This window comes from Amblyomma mixtum, chromosome 8, assembly GCF_055824585.1.
Source record: "Amblyomma mixtum isolate Tamu chromosome 8, ASM5582458v1, whole genome shotgun sequence".
Lineage (NCBI taxonomy): Eukaryota > Metazoa > Arthropoda > Arachnida > Ixodida > Ixodidae > Amblyomma > Amblyomma mixtum.
Window position 1 is genome coordinate 58271743 of NC_143019.1, and position 22699 is coordinate 58294441.

General features: G+C 46.9%; 1 protein-coding gene across 1 annotated transcript; it reads left to right on the forward strand.

The window, feature by feature from the left end:
• The first annotated feature begins 12722 nt into the window (after positions 1-12722).
• Positions 12723-21430, forward strand: LOC149332583 (uncharacterized). The gene is made up of 3 exons (XM_089556196.1): positions 12723-13019; positions 14903-15154; positions 21317-21430. The coding sequence occupies exons 1-3, from the start codon at positions 12723-12725 to the stop codon at positions 21428-21430; spliced, it is 663 nt and encodes a 220-aa protein (XP_089412322.1).
• Positions 21431-22699: the final 1269 nt, after the last annotated feature.

A 22699-nucleotide genomic window follows, 5' to 3' on the forward strand; every position in this document is an offset into this window, starting at 1 on the left:
TTCTAAAAAAACGCGGCAAGTTCATCACCTGGGCTCCTTCAGGTCCTCGTACGCAAAGTGAGGGCACTTTCTATGTGGCTTTTCCTCAACTGCAATATCTTGTTCGCCGGTATCGATGGTCTCTGAGTGGCTCATACAAGCATGTGTGACCTCTTGGCAGACACAGTGATGCGGTAAAGATCTTTTTACGATATGCCTACATGCGAAAGACGCCGAGGGGCTTCTCTCCTATATAACACCGCCCTATAAAGGGCTGAGTCGTTTAAGTTGCATATCGTCCACAGCCATGGGACATGTCAAACAGGAACGATGTATCTGAGCCTTAGCATTCCTAAGAAATGGCACTGTGCTGGGCAGCGGAGGTCCAGGTTAACTCTAGGAATGGTTGCCGCGTTTTCACCCAACGCTTCTTTACTGCATGCGAGTTTTCAGTTTCACACATCCCATAATGTCGATCCACCGTCGAAAAATTGTACAGTAATGCTTGCCGTATTTTTTTCGTGTGCTTTAATAATTTCTGTGAACAGTTGGTCCAGCTTTATTCACCAAATATTTTTAGACTTTTACTTTCTTCTCGCGTTGTGCGTGGTGCCTATGAGGTACCTGATATATTAGACTATAATATAAAAAAAAACATGTTTATCTTTCTTTTCTGCGCTATGAGTTGAAAGCTGCTGTAAATGAACTTCATTTCACCCGAGTCCACAACCTGACCTTTTTGAACGTCGTTGCCAGGTGGTCGCCCATGAAATAATGCACGCTTTTGACGTTGATGGGATCAGATACTCCTCCCGGTACATTCGCCACAAGTTCGACGATACGCCGACAATGAAGGAGTACAATAAGAAGCTTCTCTGCATCCGTGCTTCATATGAACGGGTACGTAACTTTCGCAAATGTTAGATGCTATATACCTCCGCATATGTTCGTCCCCTTGGATATATAAAAACTCAGGGGGCACTTTGACTGTCTAAAGTGCATAGAGGCGAAAGCGTTTTCCGCACCACTTTCGCTGCTTCTGTGGCACTGGTGGTGTCATATATAATTGAGTACTAATTACTAAGTGATGACATATCACTAATTAATGGTTAATTACTGACTAATGCATGAATACTAATTAACTGGTAATTAATGACGATTAAGTTTCGCCTTTAGGAGTGGAACGCGACAGCGTGTTGTAGCGCTGCCAGGGAGTCCACGGAACGCCATCGCCCATTCGGTTCTACGCCTCGCTCGTCGGTAAATTGGTTTTTGAGGAAAGGGATTGTATCTGTCTCTCATATCTAGGTGGACACCTAAACCTCGCCGGAAGGGAAGGGAGGAGGATGAGAGTGAGCGAAGACACCGTATTCACTAGACGCGCCTTTGTTCATTCCAAACCATCGAGCTGGCATGGCGATCTCGGTTCAATACTTTCTACTGGCATACGCCTTTGTTACGTTCAATACTTTCTACTGGCATACGCCTTTGTTACAAATCCTGTACCACGCGCTTGATTGTTAATGGCTGTCTCTCGCAACAAGTCCCAATTCAGTCTTCGGTGAAACAAGGGTGCACACTGTCTCCGCTCCTGTTCGCATTATACTTGGAGCCACTTTGCATAAGTGTTATAAACAGTAGAGCTGTCAATGGTTTCCGAATAATCGGCCACGATCTGAAGGTATTGGCTTGTGCAGATGACCTTGCGTTTTTTTTTGTACTGATAAGCCAAGCATCGATGAGGTTATTCGTTTAACGGAGGACTTTGGTTCGGTGTCAGGAAGTCGGATTAATCGCTCTAAGAGTTGCGGTCTTTGGTTTGGTAGCTGGGGTTCGACACCTGCTGAATATGCTGGTATAACATGGACATGCAGGCCACCAAAGTACCTTGGCGTCCCTTTGAGTGCCTATAAGCATAGCGCACATTATTGGAAAGACCGCGTGTCAACTCTTCAGCGCTATGCTCAAACGTTTGTCCCCCATGGCCTCTCAATTTTTGGCAGGGCGACCGCCTGTAATCTGTTTCTTGCCACTAAACTATATTATGTACTGCAAATTATTCATTGCGCAAGACTTCCTATCCAGCGTTTTCACAGGGTTTTCGCTACTTTTGTGTGGGATTTGTCTTTTGAATTCATGAGGCGTGATAACCTTTTTCGGCCTGTAAGCGCTGGCGGCCTTGGTCTAGTTCACCTGTATGTCCGACAGATAGTGTCACGTTTCATGTTTTTCTATGACACTACACACCAAATAGTACGTTCATTCCTGCAAACAAATTTAGTTCATGTTTTACCCAACCTTATTGTGTCTTCCAATGTTTGTGACCGTCCGTGTTTGTGGGGCATAATGCAAGAGGTGTATTTGGCTGTCCGTTTCCTCCTTGTTCGTTTTTCTCCTGAGTTCCTTTTTTTAGTGTCGAGGAAAAAGTTGTATAAGGATTTGATTAATATGCTTTTCCCTCCGCCCATGTACCGCTCTCTGTATTTTGGTTTACCGGGGCATGACGTACTCAAAAGATGGTTTGGTTTATGGTTGGTTTATGAGGTTTAACGTCCCAAAGCGACTGAGGCTATGAGAGACGCCGTAGTGAAGCGCTCCGGAAATTTCGACCACCTGGGGTTCTTTAACGTGCACTGACATCGCACGGTACACGGGCCTCTAGAATTTCTCCTCCAAAGAAATTCCAGCTGCCGCGGCCGGGATCGAACCCGCGTCTTTCGGGTCAGCAGCCGAGCACCATAACCGCTGAGCCACCACGGCGGCGTACTCAAAAGAGTACGTAAGATGCCAGTCTCGCCGTGTACAAAGACCTTTTTCTTTAAGTTACACACCGGTACGTTGCCCGTTAGAACTTGGTTAGATAAAAAGGGCATTTTTGTGTCTACCGTTAATTCCCGCCTTTGTGATGAACCAGAAACAATTGAGCATTGTTTCATCAGTTGCAAAGATGCAGTACTCTTCTGGGATATCCTGCAACGCACATTTAAAAAAAGAATTCATCTGACTCCACATTCTGTTCGCTATCTCACTGCGCTGCCATTTGTTGATGAACCCCTGGACATGTTCTTTCTGATTGGACTGCACAGCCCCTGGAAAACCCGCATGATGGACAGACACTGTGAACCTGTTGTGTCTACAAAGGATCACTTCAGTCGAATGGTTGTTCATCTAAGAGACGTGTATGCCCAGACTGAGTACGAACCGGAGTGGCACTCACTATTAGTGATGTGCTCTTCATTGCCCCTTTTCTAGTTATGGTCTTTTGAATATGTATTGTTTACCACTGTTTTCATAATGGCTTGTATATAGTTCATGTACATAGAACATTACATCACAGTAATAAATACCATGTTGAAGAAAAAAGAAATCGAGCTGGTATGGCGAAGTCGATAGCATGCGCGTCTCGCACGCCGAAGACCGGGGTTCGATTCCCGAGCTCGACCAATTTCCTACTCGGTTTTATTTATTTATATGGCCTGACTAGAAAACTTAACTAGGCTAATTGGGTAATTAATAAATTAACTAAGCTCAGTCCCAATTACTTGGAGCATCACTATACGATCCCTTCAATTGGTTGCATGGTTACTAGCCAAAGTACAATTGGCCCCGTTTCAAATTCGCGCACTGTGACGTCACGACCGTTTCGACCAATTGAAAAGCGTGAAATTTCTGTCGACAACTGCTGCTTACAACGATGAGACATTAAAGGCTGTCACCTTAATATGTTCCAAGACACCTATTGCAGGACGCAGAATTTTAACGCTACAGCGTTAAGGCTTCCGTTCTGTAGGTCTCACAAGCCTCACGGGTGGCAGCACCTGCCATCGCAGGACAGCGGCGTAAGGCTTAACCGCTGCTCCGCTACGCCAGTAGTGGTATGAAGACTTCCAGGGATCTTTGAATGTAAAGTCGAGGATGACCAATTGCGCATATATTGGCAATAACCCAATAAAGCTGTCGCGTCATACACGTAAGGCGGAGGTTAAGTAACCCTTCCAGTTTTTGACTTTGTGCATCCACCATGCCAGCGATCGTCTTCAATGTTCCTAACATCTACTCTTCGTTTTCAGGCAGAGGCAGCGGTGTTACGCGCAAGAACCTCAGAGAAAGATACGGACTCTGAGGGCTTCGCCGACTTCGCGGGTGCCGTGCTTGCGTACGACACATACCGGCGCCTTCGAAAACGCGTACGCAAGCGGACCTTGCCGGATGTTGCACTGAGCGCTGAGCAGATTTTCTTCGTGTCGCGATGCCTCAAGTTCTGCTCCACGACACCCGGTCGACGTCGCAGCCCGGGCTCAAAGTACTGGCACAGTCGGTCTCGTTGCATCGTTCCTCTTCAACACATGCCTGAGTTCGCCAAGGCGTTTTCCTGCAAGTTGGGCGACCTCATGAACCCCGCGGACAGATGCTCTTTCTGGTAGAGCCGCGGTGGCTAAGTAGGCGCATGCTGTATTCGCAACATTCTTCGCAAGCAACGGTTTGCTCTGTACTGTTCACACTACGGAGCTATGGCCTTATTATTACTAACACAACTAAGCTTTCGAATTCTTGCATTTTATTGTGCGTTTTACTGTGTAATCCTGTAAATTTCTTCACAAACGTAGGCGTGCTTCATACTGTTACCATTACAAAATTCCTCCCTTCTAGGGCTATGACTTGTCTATTTCTTTGAGAGCTAAGCTTTGGAGTTCTTGCATTTTATTGCCTTTTACTGCGTCATGATGTAAAAAAATTAAGGACTTTTAATGAACAACCAGCTTTGTTTAATTATTAATTATTTTACAAGCCTCCAATTCGTGTGTGGGAATTCTGTGCCTGGTCGGAAATTCTTGGAGAGTGAAGTACACTCTCGGCTTTTGGCCCAGTGGGCGTATAAAGACGGCGATCACCCAGTAGATGTCAGAATTATATGTAACGTTAATGCAAGTGCTCACTGCCGTGTAAATTTGTGCCAGATTAAAACTGAGTTTAAAGGGCTCAGATGCCGAAAAACTGCTTTAAATGCTATCGCATCAGTCGTGGAATACTGACAGAGGGGATTATTCCTTTCAATAAGTATCCTCACGATGGCGGATTGACATTGGGTGCGTTCTGTATGAGGCTGCTTCAACTATACCACTTTTAAAATAACTGATTCAGTAAAACTTCTTGAGCACCTTATAGCCATTGGTGCCTTTCATACTGAACCCCATCATATTTGTACGCGCACAGGTACCATATATGAATATCAGCCTTGTTAAGATTGCGCTTCACGAAAAACTTTGGTCTCTCATAGCCTGAGTCGCTTTGGGACGTTAAACACCATAATCCAAACAATCATCTTAGGGCGTCATTTGCATGGTCCGACAAGGATGTTTACTCATTTAGGTGGTCTTCACCGGGCGACAAACGGGGTCGTGCGATACGCCGGCAGCGAAGTCATGAGCTTCCATCAGAAAAGAATCGGCGACCTCAGAAGCCACCCTTACTTCTCGGCAGTTGCGGCTGACGAAACTGACTAACGGAGATTCGAGGTGACATGCCAAAGGGTATGCTATATTCGCGACATTCATCAGAAACATCGGCCTGCTCCGTATTGTTACCAACCCGAAAGACAACTGAAATGCAGAAAACTTTGGGTTTTTGCGTCGAAATGCCAGAACTTTTGCTTTACCTACTGAAGCATTGCTGTACAAGACCGATGTTAGGTCTGTTGTTGAATATGCGTGCCAATTGTGGGACCTTCCAGAACTAGGAGACACAGATAAATTGGAAAGGTCCAGAATTTAGCTGCTCGGTTTGTCAGGAACTTACAGCTGATATGTTACTGCGGAGTGCACGAAACGAAGACTGCATTGGGAGCACTTGGAAAACCGTCGGGTTTAAGTTTTTTCCCGCGATTTATTATCGTAACATCAGCATTTAAAAAGCGAAATACTTGCTTTGCACTTCACTCTACATCTCTTACCGTGTAGACCACGGTTTCAAGGTGAAGGAGATGGCGTGCAAGGCTGATTTACTTCGATTGTCATTTTTTCCGAAAATAATCCGAGCTTGGGACAAGTTGCCTTCAAACACTGCTTATATAATGTCTAATGATGTTTTATTTTCTATGTTAGCATGACCACTTGTAAATTTTATAGTGCTGTGTGCGTTTTTTTCTTTTAGTTTTTTTTTTGTTTTGTTGACCCTTGCTTGTTTATGCTGCGCTGATTACTTCTGTCGCTAACACTGCTTATGTAATCCTTTGTGCAGCCTCCCGCACTGTAATTCGTAAATAAGCAAATTATAAATAGATAAATCCTTGAGCAAGGGAACCTGCCTCTAGCATTGCGAGTGCAGATTGCGACATATCCTCAAAACGTGGAATAAAGATGGCAGAAAAGGCGCGGACAGCGAGTCAATTCCGGTGTTAGGTACGAGTGGTTGTTTGAAAAGTTAGAGACGGGCTCCACGGGGGTTGCTACTGTGAGAGTATAAAGAATGAAGGGCTTCGGAGTAAGAATAGAGAAGACTGGACTGATGTGCAAGAACTGTATTCCAAGAAGGTGTTCTGGTGGGCTAGTTGGTGGTTAATTTGAGCGACCACAAAACTTCTTCTTCTTTCTCTTTTGTGATCGCGCTGCTGATACATATGGATCGCAACCAACTAGCCAGGCAGATGGTGTTATGCTATGAACCACGTTTATGAAAGCAGTTACGTGCGCTCACCTCATGCCTTTGTGAGCTGTTGAAACGAAACTTGTCAAGGCTGTTATGAGAAGTGCCATTGAGTTGTCCTGCGAACATGAAGTCTTCTCTAGCCGCCGCGCCCTGGAATATCGATCCATCTGTCGGGGAAACGTCGACGAAATACTGTTAGCTGCACTAAAAAGCAACTGTGCAGCCAAGGCTAGTGAACATACCGAGATGAATGGTGGCAACGTCCTACATAAAATCCAAAGTAGTTGGACAAGATTGTCGTTAAAGCAGGAACGGGTCTCGTATTCTCGGCCACGAACATACTTGCTCATTTACCTTCGGGTAAGTACGTGTTGTAGAGTGATTATGCAGAAGCAAGGCTGTCCAGTTGACACCCGGCCACAATAGACGCAGCGCTGTCCCTACTAACTCTATCCGCCTAAACGGTCTACGCCATGACGATGAAGGACTTGCGGCATTCTAATTAGAAACAACCATGGTTTTTAGAAGACAGGGGCAAGGCATAGGGCATTTCCCCAAATTTCTCGCCTTCCTTGTTTAGCTCCTGAGTGAAAAGGTCGGTGGAATTGATCTCATAATTAGGGGTGTATTATTTTTGTGAAAGATGTTATTGCTGTATTAGGGATTTTAAACCCGCTCAATGACGTGACAATAAAAATTAGGCTTGCCTATTGCCGGTAAATGCATCGTGAAGGAAAGAACAGGGCACATGATCCTAACTTCCATCTCTTTAGGCTAACAGCTGGGTCCATCCTTCATCTAGCAGCAGCACATGCTGTCAAGGAACCGCGCGGATGGGGCAGCCGTCGAGCCGGCACGAGTGGAACTCCGCGAATAATGGGATGAGCGAGTTTTTCCTAGCCACAAACATCCCCGACAAAGATGGCAGACAGCTCACCGATTGGTTGGAGGAGCTACGTTGCAAAGCGAATCAAAATGTTGGGCGCGTGTTCGTCAAAATGCGAATCTGCTGCCTTTAGGCGGTGGAACTGTTTCTATGCAGATGTTAGATAAATTTAGTGCTTGTATCCACATGACCATCTTAACTTTTTCTTTCTTGGCTTGTTGACACCATACAATGAACGTGAACACTCGAAGAGCGTTGACTGCGGGTATGCGGGAGACCACTCCATTCACCATACAATCAAATGCATTATTACGCGGTCGTTTGAAACACAGCTTTAGCAAATGATTCTCAAATATAAACACCGGGCTCTGGGATGTGTCTCTTCTAGCGCAAACTCGGAGTAAATAAACTGTTCTTATGAGAGTGTTAGCCTGATAGCTACCGTATCACATCTGAGCTTGTATGAGCGGAAATGCAGCCGACTTTGTTTTTTGTTTCTCAATGTTTCCCGCAAATTCATTATTTATCGACGTGTAACCGAGACGAATGGTGATAAATAAGTGACTTAACTGGCCTTTGGCACCGCAGTTGACAGATCGGACGCAACAAGCCCGCAGTTACCCTGCAGTATGAAATAGGGGGGATACCGGTCAGGGGTGCGATAAATTATATTCACTAGCCGACGGCAGCAATACACGAAATCGACCATTTTCATGCCATATTAATTCAATTTTTAACGTAGTCAGTTCAACAAGCCAACGTAGTGAAAAAGAAAGAATCGCACGTATTTCTGAAATTAAAATTGAGCGCTTGATATGTCAGTGAAACAGTTCGAAATGCTTCCTAAGTAGCGGCTTTTAAGGCCCTGGCGTTATTAGATAAAGTCGTAAAGTTTGTTTCTGAGGACGTAATGAGCACGTGTGATAATGTCTTTAAAATGCTCATCATTTAGGTTTCAATTTCTACTTCAAATTTTGGCAGTCATTGGATGTAGAGGGCTGTAATATTTGGGTGTGAGAGGGCTCTAAAATATCCTGAAACATGATATCTCAGCCAGTATTCAAAGAAACGAAGTCCTTTATTTTGTAGAAGATCAATCCTTCCTATGTTAGTTTTGGAACTCACACACCATACCAACAAGCAGTACTGAACACATGACTGGACATTTGTAAAGTTCGGTGATTACCGATGTGTTTGGGTAGCAGAAGACGAAAGTTGGTTGGTTGGTTGGCCTCAAGTAGAATGGCACATACCCACTACGGGGGAGTGGCCAAGACACAGGCGGTGAACTGTTGGAATGATTAGGAGTTATAGAGGAAAAGGAGTATTAATAGGGTATAGGCTGGCAGATTGGACGACGCAACGAAAGGGGTCCTGTTAGCAGGGAGATCGAAGATGGGACGACGGCTCTAGGTGCAAATTTGAATGCAACATATGGAATGATTCAATTTTGTATTGACTGAAAGAGAGACAGAAAAAAAATAAGAATAAATTAAAAGTTTGATAATCAGAAAAATGAAAACACATAGAAAAATAAATAAATAAAATTAATATTAGCACGGCAGTCGCTGTGTTTCTAGAAGAAATTTTTGAACTGCACAGTGCGCACTCCTGTTGCTTCGTCCATGCGAAGTAGCGCCAAAGGAAAGAACAACCTCAGTGGACACAGGCAGACCCAGCTGGTGAAACGGATTTGCTAATAGGCGCCTCCTCAAAGAAGAGAATCGGCGGCAGAACAGCAGGTAGTGATCCACTGTCTCAGGCTCGGCACAAAATGGGCACAGTGGAGAAACCGCCAGACCAGATCTGTGAAGGTAGAAATTTAGCAGAGGAACTCGGCATCGCAAACGCGTGAAAGAGACCTCCAGTCTGCGCGAACTCCAGTCTTTGCTACTCCAAGGGTGCAGAAGATGCTGATATTCGGGGGAGGAAGTAAGCGCCGAGGCTGAAAATTCCTGAAATATTGTGTAACTGCGAAACCTCACCGCAGCTGTATATGCGCAGGTTGGCAGGACAGCAATTATTGGGCCACAGAGAGAGACCCTTGCTAATGAATCAGCAACCTCATTTAACTGAATGCCCACGTGACCCGGTACCCAAAGCAACCTCACCGAATTTAGATGGAGCGGGATCAGCTGCTTAAAGAGGCGTAATGCCCGAGACTCAGAGGGTGATGATAATGAAAAGCAAATAGATAGAGAGTCCGTCATAACCATGACTTGGGAAACGGCAGGATCTAGTTTACGTAAGGCTAGAATGACAGCTAATAATTCGGCCAGATAAATTGGAGTGAAGTCAGGGAGACGGAGAGAAAAGGACCATCCCGATTCAGGTGAAAAAATGCCCACACCTGCCTTTTCACGATCTTGCGAGGCATCGGTAGCAATGAGAATATGAAAAGGAAAGGATCTTAGGTGGTCCTGTAACAAACCGAGAAGGAGAGGAAAGGGCTGGAGCTTGACATTCGATGGGAAAATGTTATGAAATGCAATCTCGACTGAAGGTGAGATGTTATGCAGTGGATGGATATCTGTGAGCTTAATGTTTAAGGGATCGAGGAGAGACTGCACGAAACATATCTGCGGAGTAGGCAAACGAGACCAGGTGGCATTTAAAAAGACTGCGGGCTGACTAAGAAATATTACATTGGATGTGTGGAGAGGAGAGTCGCACAAATTTAAAAAGGTTTGGACTGTTAAAAGGCGAAATCTGGCTAAGATGGAATTCGCGCCTCAAGGTGCAGGACAACATTAGCTACATACTTTGGAAGTCCCAACCAGAGGCGCAACGCCTCACGCTCCAAGCGCACAAGCGGTCGAAGTTTATAGGCAGGAGCTCCTGAGAATAAAACACATCCGAACTTCAAAATTGGGCGGACATACATTTTATAGATCAGCAGAAGTGTGTGCCTTCTCATCCCTGACCTAGCGCTGCAAAGCCGACGCAGGATGCCAATAGCCCGAACTCCTTTTACAGAAACTTGCTAAATGTGAGGCCGCTAGGAAAGAGTAGAGTCATAGATCACTCCAAGATACTTCACTGTTTGAACGTGAGGAATTATATGATCTCTATAAGAAACGCAGATATGTACAGGATGACAAACCGGGAAGACCAACAAGGCGCATTTGTTCACATTGAGGGACAGATGAACACTTCCTAACCAGTTGTCAAGAATATTGAGGTAATCCTGCAAGATCTGATACAGAGAGTGAATATCTTTTGCAGAAGCAAAAAATGCGATGTCGTCAGCGTACACGTAAGTTGTCACATTATAGATGCATGGAATGGAACTTAGAAAGATGTTAAAATGAACAGGGGAAAGAACTGAGCCTTGCGGTACACCTCTTGTCGGTCGTGATTTCCTTGAAGAAACACCATTTCGCAGCAATAAAATTCTCTGTTTTCCAGGAAAGCAAAGATCCAGGCTACGAAATAGTTTGGGAAATTAAGGACCTGTAATCTGTGTAACAGCATCGAGTACACGACGCTGTCGTAGGCTTTACTGATATCCAGAGTGACAAGCGCGGCAGACTGTTTAGTGCTGCGAGCTAATTTAATACGGCTCTCAAGTTCAGTATGAGCACACCAAATCGAACAGCCCGGCCTGAAACCAATTTGACAAGGATTCAAGATATCATTTGCAGAAATGAAATACATGATACGACGAAGCAGGACCCGTTCCACCAATTTCACTAAATTCGATGTTAATGAAATCGGGCGTATGTTGTCAGAAGTGGAACCCTCCCCTTGTTTTTTAAGTAGCGGAACTATTTCCGCAAGACGCCACTCATGGGGTATCCATGGACCTTTAAGGGAATGGTTAACCAGAGCCAAGAGATCTTCAGGAGATTCGGTAAACAAAATTTTAATCACAGATGTAGTGACCTTATTGGAGCAAGGAGCCGCTGGAGATAGGCGCAGAACAGTTTGCGAAAGCTCAGGCATAGTGACCTCAATGAAATCACTTGAGATGCATGAGAATGTAGGTGGAGAATGAAGTGCAGATGTGTATCGACGTTCTAGGCCATCCGCAATTCCCTCTAAGGCCTTAGCGATGTCAGCAGGGGATTGAACGAGGGATTCAATATTGACAGCCGGTGGAATCACTTTCCTTCTCCTCATAAAATTAAACAAGGCCCGTTTATTTCCTGACTGAGAAAGAAAATCATAATGACTTGTAATATACTCCTCCTTCACGCGGGAGATAGTGCGCTTAAATGTTGCTGCGACATACTTATAATCCAACCAATTTTTTGGGCATTGATTTAGGAGGAGTTTCTTCCAGGCTGCTTTCCGCCGTCTATAGGCACGCGTGCACTCTGCATTCCACCAATTATTGGTGATTGCATCCTTGGATCCTGTGACAATGAATTGAGACTTTTGCCTTGCGCGTTCCAACACTGTGCATATATGTGTAGCTTTACATTCGGAACTTGTAGTGGTATTTCGGTCCGAATCGATTGTGAGAGCTGATTTGAGAGTGTCTTTAAAGCGACCGTAATTTATGAAGGTGCGCTGTTGTCGTTAAGACGAAAGTTATTTAGAATATCTATGTACAGAGCAGCTTTGCTGTCCCACCTTTTCCTCTTTTGTCGGCGTCTACAAATCAATGATAGGCTTCAAATAGCAAAGTAGGAGAAGCATCAGTCACAAGTAATAGACTCTCAAGTCTTTCCTCCTTTACTTTTAGCGTACACCACACTAACATATTAAAGCACAATATATGTACCACCGTGATCAACTCTAATCCTGCTCTAAGCGACATCGTCTGTCAAGCGTGATCGCCAGCTACCGAGAGTTATGCGTCGGCTAGAGACGCACAGATAGAGAGACACTTGAGACCATATCCTTTGTAGCACACTGCCTTTCAGCAACGGCCTTGATCGGCGACTGTTGTCAGTCATTGGAAAAGGCACCGCCCCTACCTCGGCGAGCTGCCGCTGCTGGGCACAGTGGCGAGCAACCGCGACATCCTCATCTTTGTCAGCAGCTGCATCAGTAGCAACCGCTGTAAACCAAAATAATCATTGATACTCTACCGTTAAGATTATGGGATCAAGGTGATAAAGCTGACCGTTTGAGCGGAGGCAAAAGGCAAGACTTAATTTCTGCGCAATCGCCGCAAAAGCGAAAGTGTGGGACGAGGACGAAGAAAAAGCAGCAAGATACCTCCTGGCGACGTCAGCGGTTCCCTTCGTGAAAAGACGCAGCGATGGCCGCTACTAGCGGAGCTGCTGCGGTCGGATGCGGGCCTAGTGCTGCGCCAGAGGACGCAAAGACCGCAGATGAGGCCGGAACCGCGACTTTGCCGCTAGACGATGACTGGGCGAGCAAGGGCGGGAACAGATCCTTCATGGAACCTGACGCGAACAAGGAGCCTGCAGAGACAAGCCACGGATGTTCGGCGGAACCCATGGACGTCGAAAATGAGAAGATCTCTCTGCATGCTTGCAAGGTGTCCTGGGTCTTTACCATGCCGGGTCTGTCCATTATCGGCGTCGTCTTACTTGTAAGTGTGCGAAACCGATGGTCATACAGCCAATCCCACACCGTGGGTATGTGTCATTGTTTCAGAGGAAGAACAACTAGGAGTGATAGACCGCTATTCAGTTCATAATGGTCTTGCTACGAGGCTTTACCAGGAATGTCAAAATGACTTAGTCAAAACGACCTTCAACAGGATAGGTTTTAAACTTTACAAGAGTGATCATGGCCGTCTCTCAGTACACGCAGGTTTACCAGGGCGACGGTGAAAGTTTAGAAGAATCTTAGTACGCAGATACTTCGGTCTTCATTAAAACCCCACCGTGTATTTTGTCAACGCATGTTGACGTGTGGGTTCCTCGAGAGATATAAATATGTTCGCGAAATATGTTTAAAGCAGTGGTTTGTCATTCTGCGCGAACTTTCTGCCTGGATCCCCTCGCGCTGCACAGTCTCTCTTGTCATCCGCATTGCAGTAGAAGTAAAAATTATAACAAAACCCCAAAGAAACTGTATTTAACGCCTTTAAAGGAAAGCTGAAACGGTTTTTTGAGAATTCGAGCTTATTCAAGAATTCGAATCTATCAAGCTTCTAGGTAAACCATGCAAATTATTTTTGCACTAGCGTTTAAAATGGTGACATAATCGTCGATTAAAACCGCGACGATGTTCAGGCTTCTGCTCACTACGTTTGAGGAGTGCGAGGAAACTCGTCAGTGACGTCATTATCGCCGAAACTTCAGATGTCCGCTGCTTACGCCTGCATGCTGCTGTGCGTCGTCAGATGGCGCTAAACGATGCATTGTGAACTTCAGCTTCGATGGCGTTGGTTTTCTTCCATGGAACAACTGTTTCTTCACTGGAGACGTAGTTTCGTCATACGTGACGTCAATATCGGGGCCTCTGCTCGCCGCTGTGCACTTCAGAAAAGCCTGAATGCCGACGACGACTTTATTCGGCGATTGCGCCACCATTTTAAATGCTAGAGCAAAACCATTTCGCAGGCTTTACCAGCACATTTCGCACATTCGGCAGCCTTAAACTCATAGAATTCTAAAACCGCTTCAGTTGCCCTTTAATTCCACGAACTTCATGTGGAGCGAACAATAAACGACCTGAAAAGAAACAGCTCGTTTTCGGGTTTTAACCATGTCGTGAGAATTCGTGGATGTATTATTCGTTTCAAATCTGCTCCTAGACTCCAGGATCTCTTGGTAACTTTTACTTCCTCTTGATCCAGTGTGGAAGGCGTGCGCGGTTTGCAGTGCGGTATGCGATGCGGTTTGCAAATGTTCTGGGACTTGTAAGTTCTTACGGTAAGCGGTAAGCTCGATGTATACGAGAGCTAGTTATGCTACTAGCTCACAAGCGCCAACACACTCCATTCACGCTTCGTAGCGCTTGTGAGAGAGGTGAAATGTTATGTCTTGGAAACTGATTAACTGAAATAGTCATCACCATCACCATCAGCCTGACTACACCCAATGCAGGGAAAAGGCCGGTCCCATGTCTCTCCAATTAACCTTGTTCTTTGACGGCTGCAACCACTGTATCCCCACAAACTTCTTTATCTCATCCGCCCACCTAACTTTCTGGCGCCCTTTGCGACACTTGCCTTCTCTTAGAATCCACCCCGTTTCCCTAAAGGACCAGCGGTTATCTTACCTTCGCACTACATGCCTTGACCAAGCCCATTCTCGCCTCTTGGTTTGCACTATAGGCTGTCATTAATCCACGTTTGTTCCCTCATCCACTCAGCCCACTTGCGGTCTCTTAACGTTACGCCTATCATTTTTCTTTCCATAGCTCTCTGCGTTGTCCTTAACTTAAGCTGAACCCTTAACTGAAATAGTAGCAGCTTGCAACTATGACCGTCCTACTGAGCTGTGTCTCGCACTCTTTGTGCAGGCATGTTCTCTATGCAGGTTCTATCAGCCGCTGTACGCAGAGGTTACTGAAGGCGCCACGGTTATGAGCCAGAACAGCTTGATTATTCTGGCGGAATCAGTATATTTCTTCCTGACCACAATAGTGCCACTTCTGCTTGTGTTGCGATTCGTGCTTAGCCTGCTGTGGGACACCTGCAAGCGGCAGCGGCATCCGCTTGTCTACCAGGTGATTTCCGCTGCCATCATTGTCCTCCTGATACTTGACAGAAAGGTGAGCCAGCCAATGAGGCTACCCGGTAAAATGGCGCGAGGTTGGGGAAATGGAACTGGCATCAACAATTCATCTTGACAGTGAAAGCGCTCAAAAGAACAAGGACCACAGAAAAGGGAAGACATACATCGTTGTTACATCGTTGGCTTTCTGTCGTCCTTGACCTTTTGAGCGCTTTCACTGTCAAGATGGAAAACCAACTCGCCCGCTCAATTCCATTAATCAACAATTCAGAGCCCCTATTCGAAACCCGTTTGACGCATTAAAGCAGTACTTTCTCATTGGCTTCAGCACAGAATTTTAGATCGTTGGCTATCCATGTTATCCGGTGCGCCGAAGCTAACCTGTCTCTTACCGCTCTTGTGCGAGATGAGATTTTCGAATTCGACGTTTCAGAGGATGAAGGAAGGTAGAGGTTGTAAAGCTTTACAGGCTTCGAGGATATTGAAAGTGTTATATCGGCGTAAGATACGAAAGTGACTCAGTAGTAAACTGCAAATGTATACCCTATGTAGAGCATCGCAACCCTCAGATGCCGATCCTTCCCGCTTCAAAGCCACAGACCCTGTGGCGCCTGTCGCCTTGTGATCAAAGCGATCCTGAAAGAGGGAGAGTTTACAAAACATATTGTCACGTGCTTCCACAGAATCTCGACGGAAGAAGCAGAAGATGAAGGACTGACCTGCAGGGAGAAAGGAAGAGAAAGAGCTGAGGGACGCTGGTAGGCTGCCTGCTTCCATCCTGCTCCGACCGATCCCCTCTGTGAATAAACCCCCGTGCGTGCTAAGCACGTAACAGCTTGGTGAGAGGTGCCGGGTATCGACCACGGAGCATTCCATCTACCGAAGGAGCCGTAGACTCGCAGGCTTCCCACCACTGCCATCGGACATGCCTGGAGACGACAATGCCGAGCAACCCGGGATATCCACAGCGAACAACTGGCCACATTATCGAGAGCCCCGCACATTTTTTGGTAAACCTGAAGAGGACGTTGACGAGTGGCTGAAACACTACGAGCGGGTGAGCAAATACAATCGCTGGAACGCTGCTACTAAACTGGCTAACGTAGTGTTTTTCCTTGCCGCCACTGCCCTTGACTGGTTCGACAATCATGAGGATACACTGAGCTCATGGGCTACATTTACGACCGAGGTCAAGAAAAATTTTGGGGATGAATCGGCTAAGAAGAAGCGTGCGGAACAGACATTGCTTCACCGCGCGCAAGTACCCGGAGAAACTTGCACGGCATACATCGAAGCCATCTTAAAGTTATGCAAGCTAGTTAACTCCAGTATGCTTGAAGAAGATAAAGTCGGCCACCTTCTAAAAGGAATTGCGGAAGATGTTTACAATTTCCTGATTAGTAAAGAGAGCCTGAGCACCACCGCTGACGTTATAAAACATTGCAGAACATTTGAAGCTCTTAAGCTGCGTCGAATCACCCCTAAATTCGGAAGATTGGCCAATGTCACCTCTATAGCCAGTGTTGAAGCCTGTCCTCCAAATTCTATGGCTGATATGATTCGAGAGATTGTGCGCGAGGAATTGTCAAGATCCCGGGACACCTTCTGCCGCACAGAATATCCGCGGCACAGTTCTGCACCGGAGGACGATGTTGCCGCCCTGTCGACTCCGTGGGCTCAACCTAACGGCACTTTGCCCATGGACGATCGGAACATTGCCCAACGTTATGGCCACCAGCCGACGGAAAGGAGGCCCACTTACCCAGAAGACGTGGTTCGTCAGCCGCGAGATCCTGGCTCCAGCCAACGTCGCGACTTTGTTCGCCCGGACTTTTATGGCGGTCGCTGGCGCTCTCAACCTTTGTGCTACCGGTGTGGTATTGCAGGGCATATCGCTAGATATTGCCGCCGTCGTTTCCCGACTTCTCAAGACTGCCAACCCCCGGCGCCTACTTACGGACAACTGCACACCGCGCAGCAGCGACCCCCAACGTCCGCTTGGGACCCGTACCGTCCGAGCACTTTGCGGAGTTCATCACCTGCATCTGACCGCAGTGTGACGCCGCCACCTCAGCGCCAACGGCGGTCACCTTCTCCTCGACGTCGTGCATCCCCTCCGCCTCCGGGAAACTAGGAGGCGCGGCCGATGGAGGTGAGGCCGCCGGCGAGTCGATGACGTCCAATATACCTCTGCCCGTGTTTATGTTGAAGAACAAACTGGAAGTGTTTATTGATGGTGTGAAAACAATGGCTCTTGTGGACACTGGTGCTACCGTATCCGTTATGAGTTTGAGGTTTAAGAACCGTTTAGGTAGGAAAGTGATGTTTAGTGGTGACCGTGCAGCGTTATTCCGTGGTGTCGGTGGTGAACCTTTGGTTCCACTTGGTGTGTGTGCTTCAGATGTTGTTATTGGTGGTCTAACGTTTAGAACAGAATTCGCAGTGCTACCACGGTCAACGCATGATGTGATTCTTGGGATTGATTTTCTGCAAGAGTGTGGTGCAACTTTAGACTGTCGTACGGGAGAAATTTCTTTGAATTCTTCACTACTTTCAGCTCTTGTGGATAACTCGACAGCGGATTTTGGAGCATTTGCGGTGGAAGAAGACACTATTGTACCAGCTTTCTCCGCAGCATTCGTGCGGGTTTCCTCTGTTCACAATCAGTGCGAATCTTTTGAAGCTGTGGCAGAGCCTACGACACTCGCCTGCTCTAAGAAGAGTATCGTCGTGCCTCGTTGCGTCGTTCCCGTGGTGAGAGGCCGTACCGAGCTGTGGACAGTGAACCACTCTGAAGAGCCAGCTGTGTTGCCCCGGGGCCTCAAACTCGCCCGTTTCGAGGAAGGTGTGTCAGGTTCCGTCGCGACGTTAACCAACTCTGTCAGTGAGCAGCACGTGAAAAGAGATATGGAGAGCCAAGTTAAGACTATGATTAATCAGGCTCTTCCCACACCCGAGCGTCGCACTCTAGTGGAACTCCTTCTGAAGCACGTGTTCGTGTTCGACTTTGCCAAAGACGATTCTACACCACCGCCTACCAGTCGTATTCATCACACGATCAACACCGGCTCTGCACCTCCTATACGCCAGAAACCCTATCGAGTCTCAGCCACTGAACGTAAGTTAATAGATGACCAAGTTCAAGAGATGCTAAAGCGAGGCATAATTCGAGAGTCTTCCAGTCCTTGGGCAGCTCCAGTTATCCTTGTTAAGAAAAAAGATGGCACATGGAGGTTCTGTGTTGACTACCGTCGCTTAAATACGGCCACGAAGAAGGACGTCTACCCGCTTCCACGTATAGATGACGCAATTGATTGTCTGCACTCCGCTTGGTACTTTTCTTCTATTGATCTGAGATCCGGCTACTGGCAAATCCCCATGCACGCTGCAGATAGGGAAAAAACGGCATTCATAACACCAGACGGACTTTACGAGTTTAACGTCATGCCTTTCGGATTATGTAATGCACCTGCAACATTCGAGCGGTTCATGGATACAATCCTGCGTGGCCTCAAGTGGCAAATTTGTTTATGTTATTTGGACGACGTTGTAATTTATGGCAAAACGTTTAGTGAGCACAACAGCCGCCTGGATATTGTGCTTGATTGCATGGAACGAGCTGGCCTTATCCTCAATTCCAAGAAATGTCATTTTGGGAACCGTGAAACAATTGTTCTTGGTCATTTAGTTGATAAAGAAGGTGTTCGACCAGATCCAAAGAAAATTGAAGCTGTCAAAAGTTTTACGGTGCCTCAATCAGTGAAAGAGCTGCAGAGTTTTTTAGGGCTCTGCTCGTACTTTCGACGCTTTATAGCTAGGTTTGCGGACATCGCTTACCCACTCACGTGTTTGCTGCATAAAGATGCACCGTTCCATTGGACCAGCGAATGTGACGCAGCTTTCCGACATCTGAAATTTCTTTTGACCTCGGGTCCCATCCTATGCCACTTCTGCCCATCTGCACCAATTGAAGTGCACACTGATGCAAGTGGTATCGGTATCGGCGCTGTACTTATTCAACGCCATGGTCACGATCAGCACGTGGTAGCATATGCCAGCCGTTCATTGAGTAAGAGCGAAAGAAATTACACGGTTACTGAGCAAGAATGTCTCGCCGTTGTTTTCGCTGTCCAGCGCTTCCGCTCCTATCTGTACGGGAATGCTTTCACCGTCGTGACCGACCACCACTCGCTTTGCTGGCTAGTGAGTCTTCGTGACCCCTGTGGCCGGCTTGCTCGATGGGCTTTGCGCCTACAAGAATTTAATTTCACTGTGGTGCATAAAAGCGGCCGTAAACACTCAGATGCCGATTGTCTTTCCCGCTTGCCGCTTCAAACGACTGATGACGACGCAGACAACTTTGATGAATACTTGGCGTCACTTTCACAAGCCTTCCCCGATCTTGAAGTTTTCCGAACTGAGCAACGCAAAGACCAAACATTAACCTCTTTGTTTGATGCCGCTCAAGATTCTGTAAAGAATACTTTTTGCATTCGCGACGGTTTGCTTTATAAGAAGAATTTCGCTTCTGGAGGAGCACGCATGCTTCTTGTCGTACCCGAAAACCTACGCATCACAGTTCTTGAAATGATGCACGACGACGCCACGTCTGGGCACTTGGGAGTGACACGCACTCTCCACCGCCCACAACAACGATTTTACTGGCCTAACTTGCGTTCAACCATCCAGCACTATGTAGCCAGCTGTGTGCAATGCCAGCGCTTTAAGCTGCCGACTTCAAGTCCACCGGGCAAACTGCGGCCAATCACACCTCCAACAGCCCCGTTTGAGCAAGTTGGCATTGACCTCCTTGGACCTTTCCCACGGTCCTCGACAGGAAATCGATGGATTCTTGTGTGCGTAGACCACTTAACCCGTTATTGTGAGACAGCCGCGATACCAGCTGCTACTGCGTCTGAAGTATCTAACTTCTTACTTCGATTCGTCATTCTTCGGCACGGCCCTCCTGCAGTTCTCATTAGCGACCGTGGACGCCAATTTACAGCGGACGTTGTTGAAGAACTTCTCCGCCTCAGCAGCTGCAGTTTTCGCCACTCCACGCCATATCATCCCCAAACGAACGGTGTGGTAGAACGCACTAATCGGACGCTCACCACCATGCTCGCTATGTACGTCGCTGCAGATCATAAGGACTGGGATGGCATCCTCCCGTTCATTACTCATGCATACAATACAGCGCAACATGAGACAACTGGCTACAGCCCCTTTTACCTGCTCTATGCTCGCTCACCTCGCTGCGGCCTTGACACCATTCTACCATTTTTCATCCACGACGAACCTTCTCTTGCGACCACACTCTGCAGAGCTGAAGAAGCTCGCCAGCTTGCCCGCGTTCGAATTTTATCTTCTCAAGAGCGTTCCAAGAACCGCTACGACGTCCAACACCAAGAAGTTTCTTATGTTCCTGGTGACATTGTGTGGTTGTGGACCCCTCTACGCAAGCGTGGTCTGTGTCAGAAACTGCTATCCCACTACACTGGACCGTTTGTTGTGTTGGAGTGCATAAGTGACGTTAATTACGTTATATCACGACTAACTGCTAGTGGTCGACGGTCACGCCAGTCTCAGGTGGTGCATGTAGCCCGCCTCAAGCGATTCCATCCCAGACGGTCTACGTAACTCGCCCGACGGGCTCCGTCTGCGAGGAGGGAAATGTCACGTGCTTCCACAGAATCTCGACGGAAGAAGCAGAAGATGAAGGACTGACCTGCAGGGAGAAAGGAAGAGAAAGAGCTGAGGGACGCTGGTAGGCTGCCTGCTTCCATCCTGCTCCGACCGATCCCCTCTGTGAATAAACCCCCGTGCGTGCTAAGCACGTAACAATATTATACCCTACATGAACAAGGCTGTCGGCGATTAACGTAATCTGTACCGTCAAGAGCGACGTCCATCACACCGGTCCACATTCCGCTCGTCCACCATGTGTACAGCATTTTCGCCACAATGGTCAACAATCACGCATTGCTAGGCGTCTGTACGCTCTTAGCAAACTCCTTCGTAACGCTGCGGTTGGAAGTGGTACACTCCGCCACAAAAATCCTCTTAACAATCTTGGACTAGGCTTTCCACAGTGAAGAAAAACTGGCCAATCCCCAACATTTTCATTAGCGTTGACGTGCAGTGCAGCCACTGAGGAAACACTCGCGCTATAAAGTATAATTTCTTTCTACTTTTGCAGGCTGTCCTGGAGACGTTCAGCAGACAGCTACTGTACTGGGGGACATTGCTTGGCCGCTCGATATTTCTCGGCTGCGTGGTCACATTCGTGCAAAAAATTAAAATGGAGGAATAGTAACATGTGGCAGATGGAGGCAGTTGTGGGCCGCCTCATACTCACGGGATTTTGCAGAGAGTGGCTTATCATACGACTGTTTCTGCTGTGCCCCAATTTCTTTTTTTATTATCGACCGTTTTTTTTTTAGCTTTTGGCTACGCCATACGGTAGACGCATTGAACGCCCGTTACAAATAGAACGACCATCACCACATTCAGAGACACTATCTACATTTTTTTACGCAGTTATGATTCATTGCAGCCACCTAGCGCGAAGATTGTGCCTGGCAGGCGTGTGGAACTTGCAGCTTCCGCTAGAGCGAGGTCCTTTCCTGGCCGAATTCTTTGCGCGGGAAAAACAAAATTCGCAAGGATGTTGTGCTTTCGTGTGTATGCGGCAGGCTGCGATTGATGGATTTAGGGGGCAAGGAGATGCACATTGGAGCGCATGTAGTAGCGACTCCCACACGCGCCTAGCCCCGTTTTCTATGTCCGAAGCGAGGAGCAAGAGTAGGAACGGAGAAAGGATGAGACGCCGGTGTAATCTGTGTTCTGTCTGATGGGGAATCTTGGCACTAAAACTGCGGTCCCTCTCAGGTCGCCATGGAGATCTATTTATTTTCAAAGATATGTTTCCAGAAGTTCCACTCGAAGGGCAATTAAAGTATCTCAAGAAACAACAAAAGTCGTGGTTACATAGTTATGTCGAGCGAACCTCGCTGAATGTAATGAGATTTCTTGGTACGTACACTCTGCTCTTTTACCGCAGACACTTCCCTCTCGAGGTTTTTCCCATCTAGAATACTTGTATACTTATAATTGCACACGCCTCGCTGGGATATACATTTATAGACTATAAATTGCAATGTGTGATTTTACTTATACGGGCTCGAGTGTGGCCTACGATTGCAACAGGAAACGAAATGAAAAAGATGCCTCGCTGTTATGGGTCTGCTTTCCAATCATTCCTCACCAATAAATGTACTATTTCCCCTTTAATCAACACAAGGTGGCCTTCATTTCTTGGTTTCGATGACTGCTGGCTTTCTTCAATCCTATCGGTATTTAGTTCTTCCCAAACCTTCAGTTTCCGATCCTTAGCTTGTGCAGACAAACCGCATTAGCCATGGCGCTTTTAGGCGAAGCTGTCCTTGCGACAGTAAATGAGGTCACTATAACCGAGAAGCTTTGAGGTAAGACAGGAGCGACAACACTATTTTCAATGCTCAATGCATTTTATGACGCTCAGACTCAAGAACTGGAAAGCAGGGAAGTCCGCTTTCCCCAC